The sequence below is a fragment of the Ptychodera flava genome, chromosome 17 (genome assembly GCF_041260155.1).
Source record: "Ptychodera flava strain L36383 chromosome 17, AS_Pfla_20210202, whole genome shotgun sequence".
NCBI classification, from domain to species: domain Eukaryota; kingdom Metazoa; phylum Hemichordata; class Enteropneusta; family Ptychoderidae; genus Ptychodera; species Ptychodera flava.
The window spans coordinates 28920087-28945173 of record NC_091944.1 but is presented as its reverse complement, the minus strand read 5'-3'; the positions used below and the strand labels follow the sequence as shown (position 1 = coordinate 28945173).

Below are 25087 nucleotides of genomic sequence, written 5' to 3'. Positions count from 1 at the left end.
ATTTATGCTGTTATTGAAATTACATTAGAGCATTTCCCAAGGGATGGATGCCGGAACAAATAGCCGTAATTACGGAGATGGCTTGTGATCATGAGTGTCATCACACACTCATGTGTAAAATGAGTTTTCAATAGTGTGTCAAAATACATTGCTTATTTGGGGATGCTCTTTAAGAGAAGTTACAAGCTGTTTGTCTTGTGACTTGCAATTGTGACCACAACCTTTAATCAGTCACTTTTAGTTCAGTCTTTCTGTGTTATAGGTGGGATTATTTGGACTGATGAACTGGAAATAGGGGGTAGAAGGTGTTAATGTTCTAGGGGCATGTCTATACAAGCCCGCGAGGTGTGATGTTTTATCAGCTTTCAAACCAGCCATACCTTTCTTTTAGAGTAGGGTCAGGTATGCAGCCTACGTCACTAGTAGTATTGAAAAAGACCACTGTACCATGTTTGTGTGTCCAACGCATGTAGGGACACTTTTCGTCCTAGTTTTCCCCAATCCCTGCCGTGTTCTGCACTGAGCACACTTGCTTTAATGAGCAATTAAAACATATCTCTTTGCATGTGAATGGTTGTAGCAAGGTACAAGGGTCACTGATAGATCTTTGCAGGCCTGTCTGTACACAGTTTAGAAATGCTTCCTGCATTTGTCAGATAGCCTAGCTCTAAGTCTTACTCCTAAACCATTTATAATCGCTTTGTACTTTTACAGCCATGCATTCACACAGTAAATTACCCACTGTCTTGAATTGCTACAGACACCTTGAAAATAATCCTTTCCTTTTTGAAGTGTCTGTGCTGATGTAACTATGCCAGTGGTCGTATAAAATGCTACTTTACCCAGTAATTAGGGATGAAGTATTAGTTTTTGAGATCCATAAAACCAGCAATGGTAGCCTTTGAAAGAGCCACTTTTCTAATATTTACCGCAAATGTGAACTGATGTCATTAAATAACACCAGGCCATAAACTTTGGACAACTCTTCCAAACTTCAGTGCACCACTTAATTAAACATGAAACTTCAATGCTCAACAACCATGCCTCCCATCCCTGCAATACATCTCTATCTAGCCTTGCAGCATGTTTTAAAAAAAAACTGCTATTAAAATTCCTTCACACTGCTGTGCAAGCTCTAAGGAGAATCTCGCTCTGATAAACTTTTTTTTTTCCAGCCCAGGATTAGTTCAGGGCCATCCTGCAGATTGTAAAGTGTGTTTCATGCTATTGTTGTTGTTGCACAACATCTTCAACATGGTAAACACTTTCATTTCCATGCCGCCGAACAAAACTGCACACGTGTATTTGCGACAAGCAAACAATGGGACATGGTAGCTCATAGAACTTTTACATTCAGTTGTCCACTCCCTGTTGTCTCTGAATTGCATGTCACAGAACACAAAACTTGATTGGTTGTCATCTGGGTACTTGAAAGAGATCCATGCATGATGCTCTGACACTTTTTATTGGACTGAACGTTTCTTTTACGTCAGATCCCAGTGACAAGGGTGAAACTCAAATTGGTTAAGTTTGAAAAATTATTATTTTCACATTAAGTCCAGTCTCAGCTGAGATTTTTTAAATCAATGCATTGGATGTCGACACATCCCTGCTATGCCTCTGACTTGAAGGCTTGTGGAAATGAAAGACAAGGAAGGCTGTGTCAACAATTTGATGGTCATAAAATTTGATTAGTTATATAAAGCTGTGAACTAACCACCCTCTCAGACTATCTCAGTACAATGACCACAGAAAGTGTGTCATTCACAGTGTACATAGCCTCATTCTACCTCCCTGGATGACTTGGTTTCTGTGAGACGAGCAGGCTTTATTCACTGCTACTGGTACTTCAATACATATGGTATTTTTTCTGCCATGATTTGTCACTTTTTTTACGTCATCATTCTCTTGGGATTTGATGTCGGGGTCTCATCTTTATTCAATTCACATACTGAGGCACGTCGAGAGGACAGATGATCCGGCATGGAGAGGACAGATGATCCGGTCCTACGCATAGCCTAGGTTATACTGATAGCATCGGCCTGACAAAATAGCCCCGGCTTGCTTTTCTGATTTATCAGAAAACAATATCAAAGGGTAATTGGGGGTTTTATCTCAGTGCCAGTCCATGATTGTTATCTAGATGGCTTTGTTGTGATCAGCAGGCTTGACCCTAAGCAACCCAACCCAACCGGTCTGCCCTTGGCACCCTCTCCAGTGACAGCAGGAGTACATAACATCCTCAATGAACAACTGACCGACACAGACCTTGACAATTATGGTTGTGAATCAGCAACCGTCACCGCCAAGTGACCTGCACCTGGCGTTACAGCTCAAAATAGTTTTTTACAACTGGCCGCATTGCTCAGTGCCCCCATAAAATTATAATTCATGCACCAGAAGAAATGGTTTCAACTCATGAAGTTCAACAGGCAAGCATACATGTCTGTCAGGAGGCTAGAAATTCCATGGCAGAGAAAGTACATCCCCCCACAGCATTCATATCACAATCTATATTTACACAAGCCCATTCAATTTGTGAATGTCACTTTTCACAAAAGCGACATGTATTTCAGAAATTTTATTTGCTATTTTCCAGCTTCTGCTAGCAATACACAGACTCTGTTGAAAAACTTGCCTTAATTTACGACCGAGAGTAAAATTACGACCACATTGTGTGAATGGCACAAATATAGCAAATAGCATCTGAATGCCTTTTTACCAGTTTCTTAAGTCAGCAGTCGATAAATTCATGAAATGCTGAACAAGAGAGAGTGAATGTTTAGCTCGAAGGCATGTTTCAGCAGATTTCAAGAGTTGTCAATAGTTAAGTAGGGTATGCATACGCATATTCTTGTTGATAATTTATTCAATTGACAAGCAGTCTGGTCTGGTTTTTCCTATGCTCTCGCTTAATCAATATGTAGCCTTATAATTTCAAATCATAAAATTATATAAAGTCACAAGCTTTGTTGGCCTGTTGTGACTGAAAATTTACCAACATGAAGGTAATAGCATGAGGGAGGCTGTTGTGTGAAAATTTGGTAACTTCTGGGAAAACTAATAAGTGCATGTATATCAGGCGATACCATGGCTCCTTGTCTTTGAGGTACAAGTACACATCTAATCTTTTTAAAACTGTGCTAACTTGACAGCGGGAGTTACACTTGGAGCTTGTCAGGTGATTTAAGCTTTCAAAGAAGAAATAAATTTGAGTTAAACAGACAGAAAAGAGCTGTTTGACCCTCTGCCTGTCAATGCCTTGATGCTGATTATGTGAATGAATGTGGTGTTGATTTGATATTTTAAGTGTGATCAGTTTGAGGGGGTGGTCCTGCTGTGAAATACGACGGGTAGATTTCAATTTATTTGTGAGGGAAGCTTTTTTGCCTTGGGCTGTGGCATTGTACTTTTGCTGTAGAGAACTTGAGAATATGACCAGAAATTTCCAGTAAATGTGACTGAAGTTCTGTATCAGTTGATTGTTGACCAGTACACTTTATGAAGGAAATTATTATGACAGTACCATATTGAAAGCTTCATCTCTGTATGTACTAGCAATAGACATCATAGTCTAGCCATATTCCCTCAGGTAGTACAGGCTTTTTTGTATCCAAAACCAGATGGGAGAGATATGTAATTTTCATAATCAATGAGCTAAGCAACACAAAACATAAAAACCATGCTCCTTGCGATTCGCAAACTGTAAAAAGAGATGGCTTTTCAAAGGATATTAAACCACTTTCAATATATATGGCTATGTAAGTCAGAGGGTAGGGGGGAGTATAATGCACTCTATTATTTGGGCTGCTGTGTGTACAGCCTATATTGTCAAAGCAAAGAAAAACGGTCTGAAAACCTCAGCGTGGAGGACGCTGGTTGGCAAGTATGGAGATCCATGGTTGGAGAATTCTGTGAAGTTTCAATGTATACCACTGCTGTGTTTGATACTGTCATTGAAGCATGACTTATGGGCTAGTATGCTGTGAAGGCCCAAATAATAGCCTCCACTCTTATTCAAATAAATCACTCTCAGTTTATGATGTAATTCGAGAATGGTCGTGGACGATTGACCAAGTGTGAAGTTAGTAGCATGTGACTTTTAAGCCAGGAACTAAAACCAGTGATTACCTTGTTACTCCAATGGCCCCTGCACAATTGGTCCTTATTTGTTATGAAGGACGATATTGATGACAAATAATTTTGGTAGATGTTAGAGACCATATTCAGGGCAACAAAGATACTAATAGGGAGTTATTAGGGTTTTGTAAACATGTGCTGCTGTAAAAACAAGCTTTTTGATGTGGGTATATAGTGTACCACCTACTGACTGAATTAGGGTTGGGCTGCACTGTACCATGTAGAGGCCAGGCTGTGACCTGTCCTGGAGGTGAGGATTTTCCAAGATATTTCCTGTGTGAAAGATGTTATGAAATGTGTGTTTTAGTAGCCAGGCAGCTAATTCCTTGAGAATAGACTGGTGTAAAAGTGACAATTATATACATGCTATAGTTATGATGTATTTGATATTTTTGTAGTAACAATTCACAGTCTATTCAATTTTCAACTGTTTTAAGCATGGTCTGTAAAGTAACATAAATTTGATAAGGAATAAATAGCTCCAGAGTTTTGAAAGCTAACTTTGGACCTGATAAATAACTTCAAGGTATTTGTCGATTCTGTGTGTGTGAAATTGTATTCAGCCAAGTGGCAGTTGTAGGCTACTTAGTGAAAACATTGATAAGGGTGAAATGTGCCCAAGAATAGCCACTCCAGCAAAATCCTCATAAATGAAGTAACAAGTTCATTATATATGGCATCTTTGACAGCTTCTAAAAATAATGTGGGTGATTACTGCCATAAATTGTTGTCAGGGGAGAAACAAACTGTAGCCACAGGGGTGGTAACTGTGCTTATTTACAGTATGTAAAGATCATTGTCTGAGATAAGCCAGTAATCAAGACTACTGTTATATGTAAATTGTCCAAAATCAAGTAAATCTTTAAATTTTATCTTCAATACTCATTTTAATCATAATTTTGATTTTGATTTAGACTCTAAGGCTGGAGTTGTTCGTGAAAGGAAGAAATGTTCACAAGTTAATTTTACTCTAAAGCTGAGAAATCAATGCATTTCTACTTCATAATGTTCCAGTCATCAGGAGTTTTCTGATTCTGTACGACAGGGGTGTGCAACTCTCACTGACATCAAGTGACCTTTCCAATTTATCAATTCTGCCGTTGGCTGAAGGAGGTTAGAAACTCTCCTCACATGTGTCTTACAGGACTTCTCCTTTCTATGTCAGCAGCAATCAACTGTCCCAGCGTACCACAAGTTGGCACAGTAATGATGGTCTCATGACACAACTCCTCCCAGTGCCATCTGTGTACTCACGCATAACAGTTCTGGTGACCTCATAATGACAGCTTCTCATAAACTTGAATATATGGTATAATTTTTGCCTTTCCTTAATGGAAGGCGTGATTCTGATAACCTTAACAGTATGATTAATTAGGAATTTTTATTTCCCTGGCCATGATCAGTCATTTTGAATATGATCTTCTCACAGCCCGTACCTGCGATAGTACCTAACCTCTCAGCGTCATACTAGTTACAAATCCTGAGAGCAACATATACCTTGTGCCGATTGAAGTAATAGCAAACGAATCATGATTCAGCTTTGTGGAAACTTAAGCAATGAGCCAGTTACATGTACCCACACACTCAATCATCTGTCCACAACAAGAACATGGCTCTACGATCTATGCTTATTATGATATAACTTAAAATAGACGGACCAATGTACACTTGTTTATGAGACCTGCTCCAGCCTAGCACACAGCCTTGTCTTTGAATGCAGACGTCCTTTGCTGACAGCCCATTGTATCATCTAGTGCTCTCTTGTCCCCCAGTTCCACACATTTATTGCCCAATATTTTATACTGGGACCGAAACAATCCATGAAATATTGTCTGGTGCGTGTGTATGTGTCTGTGTGCTGTATCTTGGCAGTTACCCAAAACGTTTTCTCAATAGCCAACCTACGTCAGGAGACTATACCCCAAGTGGCTGCCTCTATTTAACTAGGACACTTCTCAAAAAAGAGTTAAAAATCTTTTATAAAAAAGGGGGTTGCAAAGTATTGAAGGCGTAATCAAGCAACCGCAGGAATTGCTATGAGTGGTAAAGCCTGTAATCTTCAAGGTCTTCAATTGTTGTTTGTACTATCTGTGGTTGTATTGACACAAAGTCTGGCAGAGTGGACATATCTAGGGCTGATAGACAAGACCCATACATGTACCGAATTGAGGGAAAACTCACAGAAGAATTTACAGGCCATAGCAAACTAGATGCTTGGGGATATGACTTGAGTGGGTTTTTCAGCCGCAATCGGGGAGGGCTTTTAAACCTCAGTTATGTGAACAAACCTTGTGGCAGATAACAGACGCGAGATAATGCCGCGCAAGTGTGATTGAAGTGCTGTCTGGCCCGGTACTGTCTGAACTTTGCGAAATGTTTCGGGGGTCATTGCAAATGATCTATGGTGATGTGAGTCGACGGATTCTGTCATGCGGAAATTTCAACTCCCAGCTTTCACCGATTCTCATGACAACACCTTGCTTTCAGCTGAAACATCTCATTCAGTGGTTGTGTGTATCACTGAACTGTTCTCAAAGACTGTATGTACACGTTGGGTACAATTGTCCCAGACAAATGAAAGGCTGTACATAAGTAAGGGTGCCATTGATAAGATATCTATGGAGTTAGAAACAGTGAAATCAAAAGAAATGATTACAGGATGAGATCATATCCCACAATATACGTGTGTCAACAGAAGAATGTCTCAACAACACAGGGCTTAAGATAACTCTGTACAGTCCTGTCTTGTGGGGTCTCCAAGTTCAAATTTATGAAACCAATCCAAAATGTTTACAAATGTTTCCAAACACATTGTATCTGTGAAATCTAAAGCAGGCTTTGAGAAAAGGCAGTGGGCAAGTGATCACTCAGATGCCCTGAAATAAATGTTTTCCAAAGTGTTTATTTTTTCCGATAATGTGTTTGTGATCTTAGAGTACCATGGTTGACTTTGGGTAGCTTTCTTGCAGGATTGGTTTGTTTTAACTGTTAATCTAAATCTGTGTGTGTCCAATCAAACTCATCTGATAGGCAGCATCTTGAATCCTTCATTATAACAGCAGTCCAGCCTCCTCCCAAAATACTCTATCTTTGTGTGCTGTTCAGAAAATTCGTACCATGACAGCTGATTCTGTTTTATAGCGGTGTCTGCTGATCATATGACAACTTGCTTGATACTTTTTTTATTGCCTATACATAAATAAATTTATCACAATTCCTGGAAGTTAGTGCTGGCTATCCTTAATGAAAGGTGGTAGCCTTTTATGGAGGTTTAGCATTGTGGATTAGACTGATTGCAAACATAGATATGTTGATAGTGATCATGTGTCTTTTTTTGAAGCTGACACAGTACAACTTTCAGGGTGTGATTTGTATCTGTGACGTCAGACTTTGATAAGATTTTTAGATGGCTAGAGGAAGGTGAGAGAGAGAGAGAGAGAGAGAGAGAGAGAGAGAGAGAGAGAGAGAGAATATCGTGCCAAACAGATTAGCACTGCAGGGACCGTCAGACTCAAGGACAGACCATAGTCCACTGTCCCTCAATTATGATTGAAGGACTGAGGATAGACCAAGACAGACAGTGGGGAATGGAAAACGAAAGGGGAGGGGAAGGGATTTGTTAATGGGAAAGAGTCAATATAAGCCACTGCCTATTCTCACTTCATTGTAGATGGCTACAGGGCATAAGAATGGATTTAACTCCTCTATGAAAGTGCGCATGCTGGGTAGAGCAGGGCATTGTGACACTGTTTTGTGATTCTGCTCAGGCAATTGTAATTGTGTGTCGTTTCCCCAGGGATATCTCTGGATATATCCTTTTCTAATTAGTACAGTAAACTACAAACTACCATTAAAGCAGTACAAATGGTACAGGCTGTCTCCCATTTTCCGAGCACGTGTACTCACTGTACGGGTAAAACCCAGCTTATGGATCCATGCATTTCCAGAGTGTATACACATTAACCGCAGACGCAAATATTTGAGGTAAAGCACAGGAAATTTCAATAGCCAACACTGGTGTATTGACATATCTGCCATTCAGCTTTCTATACCACTTTCCCCAGACAGCTCTATCTGATCTGTCCTTATCAGCAGTTTTCCGAGAGATTGCCAAAATCAGCCGATCTCTGTAATTTTACCTTAAATTTGATAGATCCAATTTCTTGCGGCAACACATCACATGCGTATAACCTGTGCACCTATTGGTTCCCTATTGTGTAGCCTTATCTCACCTGTGAAAATTCAAGGGGTTGTATATACATATGGGGATGTGGATGATGACATTGTTAAAACGATTGAAAAGTTTTGCCTAATAGTTTAAGCCACCATTCACGGCCCTCTCCTCTCTTGAGGGCCCTACGCCAACGTAGACATTAAAAGAAATGAGGCAACAAAGCATCATGGGACAGAAGCAGGTAGACAAGTCATTGTTTCAGCAGACGTCACCATGTGGTGCCATTGAATTTGATGGAGTTGTGATTCAAGGACAGCAGAGAGGTGGAGGAGCAACAATTTTTTGCCCAAAGCTTGTTCCCTCTTGTCTCTCCTCGAGTCCTACAGTAGTTACCGCCCAATAATTGACATGCATCCATCATTGGTGTATGTCGCAGACGTTAAGTGGCCCCTCCAAGAGTCGTTTCTGGATATTAAGCATTAGAAGGGCAGTCACTCAAGGGGTGATCAAAATCAGAAGGACTTTGGCTTCAGCAGAGCTGATCTGATTTGTTTTTAGCTTCAAAAAAATTTCAACCAACCGGGGTGAAGGATGATTGAAGCTATCAAAAACAGTAGCAAACATTCACAGGTAGAAGGAATCTCATAAATTAATCTGTGAAGGTGTGTGGACTTTTTTGTGCAGAATATCAGATATGCTGAAAAGGCACCTTATTGCACATCAAAAGTAGGCCTTTCCTGTCACTTAAGACATTGTCAACAAATACATGTACCATGCACAAAGCACAACGCTTCTCAGCACTGATTCATTTCTCAGAATGGAACTTGTTCAGATAATGTAATAACCTTTGACCTTTAGGATTCTTCTGTGCATATTAACTCAAAACTATTTTGTATTTATGTGAAATTTCATGCAATATTCATCATCAGTATTTCGCCCCCCCCCCCAAGAAAACGAAAATAATTTCGTCACAGTTAAATTAATCCTGTATAGATAACATTTTTTTCAGTATCTCTAATGTTTTGTGGCTTTGATAATTACCAATGGTGATTGATTTGTACAACACTGATAGTAGTTAAGGAGTGTTGATAAAATGTTTTTGAGCACTACTTCCTCGAACAGCATGTGTGTGTATCAAGTTTTCACGCATTCCCAGCCACACAGACAATCTCCCTATACTTTCAAACAGTCTTTTGTCTTGGAAACCGTGACTCATCCTGCCAAATTTGAAGTGATACTGCCCAATTTGGCGACATCTGTGATCTTCTTTCAAATGCCACAAACTGATTCTGCTTACGCAAGAACATAAATAGAACTTTATTGTTTGAAAGATTCCCCCAGATAAAAAGCTGTGATAACATCTATTTGGTCATTGTTTGAAACTATTTTTGGGAATATGCTTATCAAAGAGCCAAAAATCACCTGTGCAATGATAAATTTCAAATAAAAAATGAGTGTACACCTGCATTTATCGTTTAAGTGGGTCAACAGTTGTTGATGTTTTGATCACTTGTTCTGGCAAATTGTTGTACAAACTTTTATTCTCCATTGTCCAAGGATCTTGTCAAAAAGCTCTTTTTCAAGTGCATGTTTCCTGGCAGTTTCCTTTGGTAGTTTCATTTTGTATCATTATTTGGGATTATTTCGTCAGCTCTGCATCATTCATGTGGGCATGGGACCAATATGTTGATATACATTCTGATAAGAAATTTGTCGGTAGCTTTGTTTTGAGAAAACATATTACGACCATTCGTGATTGGAAAATAGCCAGATCAACAACTTCTGCGATCGTAAGTAGAACAGTATTTTTGTAATACATTGTCCAAACTCGCCCACACAAAATCAAACCTGTCTGGCTGGCTGTATACACACAACAGCAAAGAAATGATTTCTAAAAGGATATTGTTGGCCACCTGAGATAAAAAGATCAACAAACATATACTCCCCCTGTCACCCTATTGAAAGTGCAGTGTTGTTGGTTTGTACATGACTGTGAGGTATGAGTTTTGGTAACACGTTCAATTACATACAGTGTTTATTTGTCAAAAACAAAGTCTGCCAGACCACATAACCTTTGACCCTCTTACCTTATAAAATTGTGATTGCATGTCACTGAAATTGTCACCTTGTCAGCGGTCTGCCCCGGTTTGATCAAATAAGGTGGTCACAGTCTAAACTAATAGCACCATTGTGAGAAAGGCAAGCCTGTTAGAGAACTTGGCAATCTAATCAAGTTGGCAACTAACAAAAAACAGATGAATGTCTTTGTAAATGAAGATATCAGCCAATAAATATATCTCTTGTGTCTAAGCTGGCAATGGATAATCCTACTTTGAATGAATTACAATGATTCCTATCTTGTGTTCTGAAGGAGTAGCGTGTCTCTGACGTCAAATGTTTATTCCTTTTATAGAAGCATTGTGGGTCCAAATCGGTATAAGTCACATTTTTGTTCTATGTCAGATTGTCGCAGGGATTGAACAATTGTCAGCTGCTGTAACACCCCCTTCCCCTCCTCCCCCCCCCCAAAAAAAAAGTGCATGTCCCAAATCAGGAGACTGAAAATCCCCAAGTTTTGCTGTTGTAAGGACTGATTAGAGTCATTGCTACCGCAAAGTTTGGGTTATTAAAGATCATAATCACTCACTCTATATTTATCTCTTGAGCTTTGGTGATTAAATTCAACAAGGAAAAGCAATACTAGAGATTAAGGGGATGCCTGTGTGTTCTGGTGAAATTGCCCCTATCTCACCATGCATACACAGGTATGGTATTGGCACATGGCAGACTGTTCTCTGTTCTGTGTAAAGAAACTATGGTGTGTATTTATGTGCTAGCTGTCTCTCTGTCTGCTTACTGTTCCTAAGATTTGAACGTCTAGGTTTCATGCAGTGACGTCTGATTGATGCAGTGCGGGTGCATGGGAGGTGGTATGTGTTTGTGTGTGTACATGAATGGCAAGTGGTTGAAAAGGGGTGGAGTCCCTGTCACAGCATGGCACAATGATTGTGTCGAAGATGTCTTGATCCATCCATTGTGAAGTGTCTCTTCAGCAGACACACTCCACAAGGCAGGTCAGCGTTAATCCCTGGGTTTTATAACCAAGCACGACTTCCAAATCTAGATGATACTGAACTTGTAGAGCTGAAAAATTGTTCATTTATAAGAGTTTTTGCAACATAACACTGAGATATAGAGTCCATTATATTTCCTTTGTGGCATGTCTCCACCCAAACATATTGGAAATCATTTCAAAAGACAGGCATCTCACTTTAATCCCTTGATTTCTTCTCTAGACATGACTCCCAAGTTCTTTGATATTGACCTTGTGACATTGATAAAATGGTAATTAAACAATAAATTCGGAAAGAAGGCACAAATCGTAGAGACTCATATACGCAACAGGGACTCTCATTCTTGCGGCAAGTGAATGGATGCTCAAATCTACAGAGACGTCAGTTTATTCACTCAAGGCCACTCTAAAAAGGATAGCTTACTCATTTGAACGGCCTTTTTGTCTGCCTTTTAAGTGCGTATAAGTAGACCCCTCTCAACGTATGTTCATCGTTGTCATGTCTCTTTGTCTGTACATAGGCCCTTGAGGAAAAGGAGAAAAGCATAGAGCACAGGGCAGGCCCAAAACTCGGATGTTAGGTAGCACCTGGGTCAGGTGATTTGTGATTTCATATGGCAATCATAGTACCCAATTGGCTTCAGAAGTAAGACTGCAATATCTGCATTATATACAATGTATATGTTGAAGATTAAAAGTGCTTGACGAAGTGAAGCACTTGATGAGATGAAAAATATTAATATTTTGTGATAAACCTCAGCAGATTTCAACAAACTGTAATTTAAAAGCATTTTCTTGTTTTTTTCGAGGATCCAAGCTCTTTTTGCAAAGTGGCCATTATAACATCAGTCACTACTTTCATAAATTACCAAATTGGATTTGATCAAGTTCAGAATGATTGTGAAAACTAAATGTGATTTTAGCAAAAAACTGATAAGCTGTAAAGCACAGAAAATGAGTCTCTGTAGGTTTGGCCTGGAAGTAATCATTAGAATAACAGAGACCGCAACTATTTGTTAGAGAGTAACCTCGCACAGGAATGATTTGTGCTCAGTTTAATGGTTTGCAGTTGCTCGGCTACATTACTCATATGTTGCCATTAATTGCACTGTAAGCTAGTTTTTAATGCATGGACATAAGCAGTGCCTTACACCTGCTACTCCCCGTAGCTGACGTCCCAATATCAGTAATGCTTGCTATTTCCACCATCTATGGATGTGGAGATGGATGGTACGGGATCTGCCCTCTATGTCTGTCGTACGTGTCATCTTCTCAAGTTCGACTCCAGAGTGTCTTGTTTAGAGGGTAGATGAATACATATAATCTGTGTCGCTCTCAACAAATTTTGCACTTCAGCTGCAGAGCGGAGTTCTTTGATAACAATTACTAAATATTAATTCTCAGATAAATAATTGGTCAAAATGCTGTAAATTTATTGAAAATTTATTCATTGAAAAGTAGTGAAAAGTTTGGACTGGAAACCGGCAAAAACTGTCCTTGAAGGGACACAGACAGGGACAGACGTACATGTACATGTAATATAATGATGGCATTGACATTACTGTTTGTGGTCTGTACTTGCTCATGTTACATTGGTTCTAGCCACAGTACTATTAATGTATAATGGATGGACTTTTTGCCCTATAACATTGTTTGAAGTATCTTTTTCAAAGGCAAATGATATTCTGGAGAAAGACATTAAAATACATAGCTGTAGTTTGAAGGCAAACAACATACATGTACATACAAAGCAGTGCTTTTAAGGACTTTCACTTTCAGGGTATTCTTTCTGAGACTGACACTATTTTCCTAGATAATATCTGCATGGCTGAAGCAAGGTCAAGGTCATTTCATACTCACACAGTTTATACAATGAAGTACATTCCTCTGCCTCGTGAGTGTGTATCATAATTGTTAAACTGCTATACACGTTTATCTTCGAAGTTACTGGGATCTGTACATCCACTGGGACATTTGGCTTTTCATGACTGAATTCTTGCATCTTTTGCGGGCGTGTTACAGTGTATGTTACTAGGAAGATAGTGCTTAAGTTACATTAATTGGAATAGACATACATGTATTTTGAACTGTCAGGATGCCACAATAGCGGAATATCTGTGAATGTCACATGACTTTGTCACTGAGAGCCAGGGCAAACACACCATGTGCATTTGTATGGAGATTTTTATGCTTGTAGTTGGTTTTATTTTTGTCATGCCCAGATTACATTCGCGTATAACAGTTCACCTTAATTTTAGCACATGTGCGTATTTTCTTCAGAATAAACCAAGACCCGTATCACCACTACAGGGGAGTATGCAAAACCCACACTACGCCACTTTAAAAATACCAGGATAGGTTTCTTGTTTCCTTGAGCATAGGTCTACTTGTCTGGCTACAGTTCATTGATTTATATGAGGTACTATGCCAGCCCTGCCTGGTCAGTAAGACTCATTTACTACCACCAGGTTGTGACTCATGATCTATACCACAGTTGCATGTAAGTTGCAAAACAGTATCTTAAATCAGACTGCTTTCTGTTATCCTTCAATTAGTTTTTCCTCAAGCATAGACACTCACTATAATTGGAGGAAGGGTTCTGATGACATTTCCGCATATAACGAGAGGAGACTCTAGAGCTTGAATTTCTGTCATGTTATCCGTGATGAGATGCAGAGTTCAGCTGCAGTGTCAGTACTAATGTCATTCGCATTTCATCTGCCAGTGAAGTTGGAATTTCTGCACAAGTTCAGGTTAAATGTCAATCTTAATAGATGGTGTGAATTTCATCTCAGAAGTTGCCCTCCATGCATGTTTGTGAAACCTTTCTCGTGAATTTCAGTCCAAGTTTAGTCGACGAGTGCGTGGTAAAAACTCAAACAGCTCATTAATCCATTACAGTTGCCTTTTAAAATCCCAGTAGAAATTCCTGGTATGCATCGCCTTAAATCCAACTTTTCCAACGGTCACAATCAGGTTTGGACCACAGCACAGTGATGACAAGTTTAATTCCCAGCTTATAACCATAAAAAGTTATTGTTTTTGTCAGTCATGGGAATTGACCTCAAATATAGTGTAGAACATCATTTGATACGGTGGAATGGATTTCAATATTGCTGCTTCTGGTCTCATTGCGATGAAAAAGAACCAACAAGAAGGACTTAATTGAATGAAACATGGATCAAGTTACGGACATTGTGATTCTAATCGCTGACTCATCTTCTAAAGCTGTTACTTATGGTAACTGCAACACACAAAATAGTACACCGGAAAACAAACAGAAAGTGCGGTCAACTACCCTGGTAAAACATTTTCAGCCATTTAACTGCTGATTTAGCCATGATAACAAAAACATCACAAGATGCGTATAATCTCTGTGTGATTTGACCGCTTGCCACTTAAAATGCATTACTTATGGTATGCTTGTCCTAAGAAGATACACCTGGCCTTTATCAGGAAATGTAATTTGTCATCGTATTTTGCAATTTGAATGTAATCCATTACATCTTCAGAGGCAGACAGTCTGATCCATCGGAATTCAATGCCTGTTTCAGCCCATCTTTTGTTAGAAAAGTTCAGTTCGTGAGCACCTGCTTTGAGATTTTACCCTCAACAAAACAGAATGAAACTGACAAGGACAGTCGTAATAGGCGAGTCATGTAAATTGTCAATTATAAAGTAATTGTAAAATTGTTCATCAGGCGTGCCGCAATAACAGCCTTATATGAATCAAGATTGCAATGCGTGAATTTCAATTGTGAATTAATCCTCCTTTATTCTGTGGTTCCATGATTTATCGCACGCATTATAAACGAGTTTAGAACATGTTAACATTTGAAATGGGTGTAATTTTCCCATCTCAATTTATTTCAGCCGTTCTGCCATGTATGCGCATCTGACTAATAATGACAAATGCCAGACGTGTGTTCATTGTAAATACATTCTTGTGGCTGAGCGGAAAACTGCCATTGTCAGAAGTCAGATCAGTGACGCACAATTAATGAGCACAAGTTTATACTTTTTCAAACAAACAATAAGTAAATCCTGCATGACCTCTGACAGTTTCTTGTCCTGAGGTGTCAAAGAGACCCAGAAGAGATTATGTTGTGTCTGTTAGAGAAACTGAACACCCTGCTTTGTGTAGAAGTTTGCTTCAAACTAAAGCTTACAGGGAAATAGCTGTATGACTTTTGATAACACTTTATTTCCTTCTTTGCCTAAAAGACAAAGTATAGGCCTTAATTGCCAACATGCATCTCGTACAATATGCAACGTTATTTATTGACAAATAAACGAATTCCAAATCGAGGCGACATGTATACAAAGCAGTCATCAACAATACACGTATCTTTGGACATTATCACCTACAGGCAGTGCTGACAAGCTGAACATTGCTTTTCATGCATTCAGTCGTGGAACAAGAATATATATTGCAGAGACAGAGCAAAAATAATGTTATAGCATGCAGCTTTTATGTCTATTCCAATATACTGGTGGCTTAACTTTTTCAATCTTTGTTCCTTGCCATATTATAATTATAATCCTGCAGTCATGATAAGTCAAGACATTTTTGTCCACAAGAAAAGCTACATGCAATTAGGGTTGCTAAGCAGGCGCAACTATCTCTTCCATGTATGAGATCTGCCCATGTCCAAATTGAGACTACTATTTGAAAGTGATATTCCTTGACCACAGTGTAAGAGGTGAAGAGGTCTAGGCATCTACGTTTAATCATTAAAAATGAACACTTTGGAAGTGTAATGTACGTTTAATGTTTCTAATGTCACCCAGCATTGATGAATTATAGATAGCTCAGAGTCATTTTTCTGTCAGACATCCTGGGACATCCATCTTGCATTTGTCAGACATAAATGTACAGCAATATTTCTGATGGAAACGGAAATGAAAATGACTGATATTGAATTGATGTATGTATACGTACCATGGCATTAATATGTCCGCGTAAACAAGAGGCTTATTTTATAGGTTAATAGTGGCATTGTGTTGTGTTGCAAATGAAAAATACATAACAATTACACAAATTACAAATTATTTATAATGAAATGGATCCTCCGGATGTACATGGTCATTAGTACATAAATTTATGGTTGTTATTAAAAATATCACCAAATATTATTTCTCTGAAATTTGTCATATTGCAACATTTAAACTCTTTGAAAAGAGAGTCTGTGTTTTTGTACATACATGTAGTACTGTTCTCCTTGTGGAAATCATTGAACTGTGTGCAAATATGCCCTCTTTTGTACTTTGCAATGGTTTAATGCATTAATTCACGCAGCTACACTTCAGCTACCATGAACAAAAGAACATTTAATTCAGTGGTATTCCAAGGAAACCGGCATGTTTGACATCTTGATCAATCATATTACTACTGCTGTATGTGTATTTCATTTACTCACCAAAACTGTTGTTCTCAACAATCATAATGCATTCATGTACTGCACGCTTGGAAGAAGTAATATGGCCAAAGTGTATCATTGAGACTTATATTTTTCAGTGCTCAAATACTGCCATATGTGAGACATCTGAGACACTGTTCATAGTTAGTGACATGTACCATGGTAATATTCAAAAAGAAAAATATACTGGGAGTGACTCATTCTTGTATGTGGTTGTAATCCCCTCCATGGAGCAATGGCATATGGTGTCTTGCTTATACCAGTGCATGTATATTTACTGTACAGCTGTCTTGGTCATTACAATAGCAGAAAAAATTCACTGGTGCATGAAAATCTTTTTCAACTCATGTTGCAATTCACCATATTGTACTGTCATAGACCCTGGACACCCTGGAGCATCTTACTCCCAAGTTCGTGTATTCAGTTTCATATTTTATTTGTTACATTACCCATATAGGACATGAACATGTTGATCCTGGCTTTGCCAGGGAGTTTATGTTAAACAAATCCTTTACACTTTCTGCTTGATCTGGAGTGGCTTTCTAGGATTATCCACTCATTTCAAATTTTGCTATTAATTTGAGGAAAGCTGAGTACATGGTGTCCCTATGGCAGTGTTTACTTCACATTGCAGCCATCAGTAGACTTTGAAACAAGTGTGATATCATAATAAATCATTTCTACAGTGAATTTGATATTGATTCTCTCTACCATACCATGGTCCATCCACACAATCCTTAATATTTCAATCCAAACACCCTGAACATGTTGCAACCAGCTGGAGTTAAAAATCACAGGGCTGACAGAAAATTTGAGTAATACCAATGAGAAGGGTAGAACCTCTTAAATTAGATTGCGTCTGTACAGATATTGGGCTATAAGTCTTGCTGTATGAAAAATTCAATGTTGCAGACGTTTATATTGAGGGATAAAATCCCATATTCAGACAATACATTGGGAAAAACAGGCATACAAATCAAAAGCCTGTACAGTACTATCTCCACCTTCGCAGGCCAGGAGTTCAAAAGAGTGTGTCAGTGCTTGTATCATACTCCTTTATCAGTGTCAGTAATTTAATTTAAATGTGCTGTGTCCACAGGGTCTCTTCCTAACCATCAGTCAGTCAGAATTCAGTAGACAGGACATGTACTTATCTGTATTCCTGAATGCATGGAGCTTGCTTCTGCATACCAAAACATATCTTTGACCCACCGAATCCGAGTTAATGTTACTCACGGGGTATGATGATATCCATCTGACCAATGTACCGAAAACACATACTTCGACCCATTTTACATTCCGATCTGTGTGACTTACAACATACTGTATGTTCTCAGACATGCAACACTTTCAGTTTGTTTCAAACATATCACACACAACAGTACTGCTTGTCAGTCATTGTGTTTGTTCATTGCTCATGATGATGAAATTTTACCAAAAATTTCCAACCCGCCTACATGTAGAGATATTGTCAGTTTTGAATATATTAATAGACGCTATCGTTTTTAATCTTGACATCAGTGCTTTTTGACCTGTAGGATGTGTTTTAGTAGAGGGCGCTGTTGGAATAATGAAGTCAATGCATATGAAAATTTTTACTGAATTTCAGAATTATAGAAAAGAAGGAAATTATATGGTAGATTTAAGAGAGTGTGGCAAAATAAAAATGACAATATTTTATAAGATACTGGTGGCAAGAAAAATGGCTGTAAGAGCCATAACCTTGACATTGTCAACGTTGTCCTCAGTTGCATCTGATTATATGCACTCACATGTGTGCTAAATGTTTTGCATGCTTTTTGTAATTGACAATTTTATTTAATTGTTAAAAAGGAATTGTCTAGTTTTTAGTCTGTCTTTTTTTTAACTCTTCAAATCCATCGGTTTGGGGTGTGCGTGGTTGTGCGTGTTGTGTGTAATGTTTGTTCATCGTAGAAGTAAATTTATGATAACTTATAAAGATTGACATTTGTTATCAGTAATATTTTCAGCCCATGTGTTTTGTTTAGACAGTTAAAAAGCTTGATGTGAACATTCTTCTCTTCGAATTCTCATCCCAAAATGGCCGACTTTGATCTCTGTGTGATCATTTCTGCATAAGACACCCATTTAAATATGCGAGAAAAAGATCTGCTAGACAATCAAGTCCTGTGATTTTTGAAAAGCTATAGCTTCATTTGAGCAAAGAAGTGCCATGGATCACAACAGTACAAAAGTTGGCCATTATAATGATCATATTAAGGATCTTGTATACTTTTATATAATTAATTTAATATTTTGTTCTGACAGCGTTAGCACTTTGCTGGTTGACTTTGAAAACTCACCAGTGTTGTATCTCTTTCCTTTCTTGCAGACTACAGCCACAGTACATATATCCATCGGCTTACGTCAGTCCAACCCAGCAGGTTGTAGTGCCCCCGCACACGCCACCAGCCACGCCACAGGCCTACATTGACTATTCGGCGTATGCCCAGTACCCAAATGGATCTACTTACGAGGCATCGTACCCTTACGCCCATGGTTACGTCGCGCCAGCCGGTTACAGCTATGCAGTCCAGCAGCCACTGACAACAGCCACAACAGCAGGGCACTTTCCACAGTTCCAACAGACGCAGCAGATACAAGAACGAATGCAGTAATGATGACCACGGCAACCGTGTTCTTTGATGACTTGATTTGCAAGCCAGCTTATGCTCTGCAGATCAAAAAAGAGAAAAATTGTATTTACAAGTTCACAGGAGAAACGCCCAATTTTATCCAAGCATTTTATTAAGTATCAGAAAAAGGTAAACCCAAGCTCACAAGCAAGCAAGCAAATAAAATACACTATGCAAGAATCTGTATATATAATTAAGAAATTTTCCAGTGTACACCGAGGTCTGAACTGCTGGTAAATTAAGACTTTTTGTTTGTTATTTTTATGAGGTCAAAGTTGGAGAGATACACAACTATTCTTGTACATAAAAAGGGGCTGCAATAGATTTTGTACGTGAAAAGCGAAGCAAAAAAAATGTACTGCTGCAAAGAAATAAAGATCTTCAAACTGAAAAGATATTTTGTTATACCTTTCAAGTCGGTTTATGAGAATCTCTACCACCACACGTGGATGCCTCCACAACCATCAATACAGCCCACTACTTAGCTGAAAATGTAGCACTTGCCTCAGTTTCTCCTGTGACCTTTCACCTCCTATTCTATTTTGAGCGGTCATTCATTTTCAGACATGGATGTACCATTTTAAGGGATTACATAGGGGTGAGAGGCTAGTGTACGATGAGCAAGCAGCCAGATGTCTTGAAACAAATGGGGTAAAATGTTACTTTTACTGGAGCGGGAGTATTATATTTTGATACTTCGTCTCATAAGAGAACTAAATTAAAAAATTATTCTATAATTCAAGAGCTCATTCTCTTAGACATTGACATTTCAATGTATACTTAAAAAGGTGCATAATATAAAAAAAGTTAAAAATACAAAAAAAATATCAGTACCTAAGACTTTCACAAATTTGAAAGTAAAAAAAAAGCTATGGACAGCCATTTTAAGTAGCCAGTAGGGAGAACAATTTTAGCATAACTACAACAAAAGTGGATATAGATATTACCATCATTGAAATGTTACCATCCCGTCCATTACGACTAGAGAAATTAAAAAATTCCTCGGAGAACTTTAGTTTATCTATTGAAATACAGCAAAACCCAAAGCTTACTGAGCATTAAATAATGAATGAAAAAAAATTACACTTACAGTACATATTATAAACAATAATAGTATGGGAAACTTATTCTCCAATCAGGTTAATATACTGAGATTTGTAAATTTAATAATGGCAGGTTATCTTGAAAAAAGAAAAGCATTACATACATTTTACAGCATGCTATATTGAATTAGTAATTTTTACCTCACTGCCAACTGACCAGGGATTGTTTAGTGGGCAACTTGTTTGTTCTGTAAAGAGCAAAAGTAAGTTTGAATTACTTCCTTCTGCCAGAACTGAAAGCACATGTGAAACAATGTAGCCAGCGAGCTATTTCATTCATTGTGTTAGAAAAGTCTTGCAGAAGTAACAATATGTGAAACCCTTTGTGATGGCACCGTTACTATAAATAGTAACCAATGCGATCATTCATTGGGTGATTTTACATGTATCATTGGGTGGGATTTAAAACATATGCAAAGTTGTATCCAGACCGTAACATCACTGGTAAGTTGGCTCTGAGGTTGGATAGAATAAAGTTATTTTCTAGTCTCAACACTGAGAAAAAATATACAGCACATTTCATTCTCTTTTAAATTAGCTGGAATATGAGAAGATATAGGAAAAAAGTTCAAGAAGTAGCCTTCTCAACAGGTACATATTGTAGAATTTCACAGGATAGATTGATTATACATACTGTAAACTCTATTATTCTTGGTTATATGATCAATTGGATAGGATATTATGAACTTTTTAAGAAAAATGTGTAAAACCAAAGAAATGCCTATAGAGGGAGTCTTATAACTAAGAGTAGCTTTCTTTAGAATGTTATGTTTCTGTCAGCTACTCGTCTCCTATGAGTAAACAATTTCTGGATGGTCACATTAACATGGAACCATTGTAAAGTAAAACTGAATCTTGGTCGTTTCCAACTTTTTTTGATATTATCAATTAAATGTAATTGCAACAGGATAAACTTATTAATTTTGAAAAGTTGCAAAAATTGAGAGACTTTTATGCATGTGTAGATTTTATTACAAGATATGATTATTTCACCATTTAAGCAGAGCTGTCTGCAATTCTGTAAAAGGGATATCTTTCATCTTCATTTTCCGTTTGCTGTACAGCAGACGTAACTTTATAAAGTCGTAATTATCTTTAATTCTCTACCTCTCACAGAAAATCAGTTGGTAATTGAATTTATTATCCCAGTAATAAAAGAAAATTAGTGCTCGTTCACCAGCCATTGTCTTTCCACATCTACTTATGCCTTTTTGTCTGACACTACTCCAATTTAGCGTCTTTCGTCTCTCTCTTCTTTATTTTTTTCAATGCACGTTTGGAAGCTCAGATTCATACAGCTTTCATGTGAAGAGAGAAAAAAAAACATTAATTATAATATGCACTCCAACTGCATGAAGTCATAATCCGTCCATGAGAAAGAAGTTATCACTTAATAACACAACAATACTGTATATTTTAAGGGATGGTCTATAAACATTGATATTTTATTTCAAAACTGTTGGACATTTGCATATCTATACACAAATCTTCAGATGTACAGTACCCTCTACAAAGGCACTTTTCTTGCACTGCTAAACAGAAGAGTTAATATGCAAGGAATCGATGCAACAATTTACATACAATTTATGCTGCATGAAATTCTTTGCAACAATTGAGTTTGATATTGGACCAACTGTCACCCTAAGTTAGTCATATTGTATTTTATGCTGAAAAGATAGATAAAGGAACAGCAGTGCACAATTATGTACTATTGTGAAGTTTTTCCATAAAAGGCCGATTTACAAAAGAAATACACTTGAAGCGGAGCTATGCTCTGCGTCTGCATATTCAAATGTGTGCTATCTGTTAGTTGCCCTAGAGTTCTGCAAATTGGAATGGAGTGGGTTGTAGTTGCGCAGTGGTGTGGCCAGCTTTCAAGGAGAATAACAGGCTGGTCTTCAGAGCCATAGAGACGGGATTAAGCATATTGTGTGATGTTTCTGATTATTCAGAGTAATTTTTACAGCAGTGCTTGAAAAGTGCCTTCAGTGTTTGTGTCTGTATAAGTGTCATCTGTATGACCCTCACGACAAAAGACATTCTAAGTACTGTACTAAGGTTTTACTTGCCTGCTGACGTCAAACACTTGGGTATATTGTACTTTACTTGGTGCTCTTGTATTTTATCATGTGACCATCACTTCTGGGACGCATTATATCATTCAGTGGTTGTACTTCAAAACATGGAAACAAATTGTTGGTTTGAAAGAGCTGGACTAGTTGTTTTTGCAAAAAGGCATTAGCCTGAGGGAGTCACTTTAGTAATGAAGAGTAGGCTAGGGAGTCTCATGTAGATTGGTAACATTGTCACAATTCTATTCCAGAGCTTAGGTCCTAGGAAATAAAGTATTAAAACTTTAAGGACTATCCCTGAAGGAATACATTATATTATTACTAATTAATTATTATTATTATTAATTATAATTATATTGTAGAAGTACTATTGTCTAGTTTTATACTGTATCAAGTCATAGTCATGTACAATATCATTAACGACTTCATCGCTACAATTATGCAAATTACCTTCAAACCTTGTACTTACCATAATTTAAGGCAATAAAGATACAGGTAAAATTTCCAAAATACATTGTGCTTTGTTGTTGTATGATGTCAATGTACGGTTTTTTTTATGTGGACATGAATTGTATGGATGGCTCGATAACAAATGTTGGAGAAAGTATAATTGTAGGTAATTTTTTGTTTGACCGCCAAACAAAATGGTAGAAATTCCATATATTTCTGAAGAATATTAATGCCCCAATTTTGTTGAAATTACCTGTACACAGAAAGGGTACTGTTGAAAAGCCATTGGTACAATAGCAGAAACAGTAGCTATTGAAATGTTTGCTTACAGTAAGACCTTCATAATCTGACAATTGTGTAATTGCTTCACTGTAATGAAAATTTATGTCAACCTCCCATGAAGACTTAACATGGTGGATAACGAACCATTACATTATGAATTATTTGCTTACTCGAAATCATGTTGTTCCAGAAAATATCAAATTTCCTGGTACCCTCCACTATTTCTGATAGTGAATTAAGATACATTGAACATTTTCATGAGGTTTACATGACCTTTTATACATCCTAGTATTTGCATTGGTATGCGTCAACAAGCTTGATTGAACACTCTTTTAATGGTCAAATGCATTCAATGAATTGTGCTTCTCCAAATCATTTTAAAGAAAAAATTACATGTTTCTGGCAGCACAATGTCACATTTTTAATAAATGCCAAAATGCCCTAATGTAGGGTCATATATGGTCATTGATCATTGGTCACTGGTTCTGGCAGTTGCTCACTGATATTATAAGGGCATGTTTATAAATTGCAGTGGGTGTACCATATCGAGTGTGGACAATGTGAAATCGCAAATTGGATGATAAACATGGAACAGCAAATGTCCCTCTTAGCCTCGTGTGCCTTTATATCTTTGTGAACTTACGAGATAGAAACAAGACTCACTTCATCACAGTCGGCCTTAGTAACAAAATTAGAGTATATTCATACAGATGTGGCTGTGGAAATACTATCTGTAGATTGGAAGCTCTTTTGTTATGGCTTGTCTGAAACCAACAGGGAGCCCTAAATTTTGTGGTGTTGTCCACCATTTTGTTTGAATTTGTGCGCATACAAAACTAACACACCCCACTCATCTATTCTTGGTTTCACTCATTTGCTCAGTCATCACCGTCAAAATTTGTTTGAAGAAACAAACAAACAAACAAAAAGTACTGAATGTGTTTGTACATCGGCTGCTGAATAAAGCAAATACAGAGTTTAAAATTTTAGTTTACATAAGTCTCTTTTTTAATCGAACTTTAACAGTGTATGACTCAGCAGAAACTGAATAAGCAAAACCCAATTTGAGAAGGCATTTTAACCCTTACACCATGGTTTGGCCCGAACCCGCGGTTATCAATGGTGACTGTGGACCTGTTTACAAGATAACTATGTCGCAGATTTCCTGCGAATGAAATTAAACAAGGTATACCGCCGAAAGCATAGAATTTTTACAATTTTTTCAATCTCCTGAAATAGATGAATCAACATTTGAACCAAAATGTGTTTTTCTGCGACATTCTTTTTCAGAATTATGGCAGAGAGATCTTTCTTCCAAGTTTGCACGTTCCAAGGTCCGTCTTTGCTCTATTGTTATATTGCACCCATAGGGTCCCCTACCTCAAGAATGTCTTTGCTCTTTTTTATCGAAGTGAAGGCACCAGCTGAAGTATAAGTAGTTAATTTCGGTGGTATGACTTCATTTAAATCAATGAAGTGAAATCATTGAAATGTTTAAGTTTTTTTCAAGTCTCACGGGATTGCGCCAGAAACCTGTCTCATTTTCCACGGCCACTTGACATCTCTGCGTATATCCCTTCATTGTTAACCTCCTTGACAAATGGAGATTGAAGGGAATTATCCCGATGAGAGCAAAGATAACAATAAAATCACAAAGTATTCGCCAATGTCATTTCTGGAAATCTAATCCCGATTTGAAGAGTTACCAGCATTAAC

At 37.8% G+C, this 25087-nt stretch overlaps 1 protein-coding gene across 1 annotated transcript in view; it reads left to right on the top strand.

Moving 5' to 3' along the window:
- Positions 1-23151, top strand: part of LOC139115995 (RNA-binding protein 24-like) — a 45936-nt gene extending 22785 nt beyond the window's left edge. Inside the window, exon 4 of the mRNA XM_070678479.1 lies at positions 19161-23151. Coding sequence (XP_070534580.1) covers positions 19161-19446 — 286 coding nt within the window. The 3' untranslated portion in view covers positions 19447-23151. The remainder of the gene's footprint in view (positions 1-19160) is intronic.
- The last annotated feature ends 1936 nt before the right edge of the window (positions 23152-25087 follow it).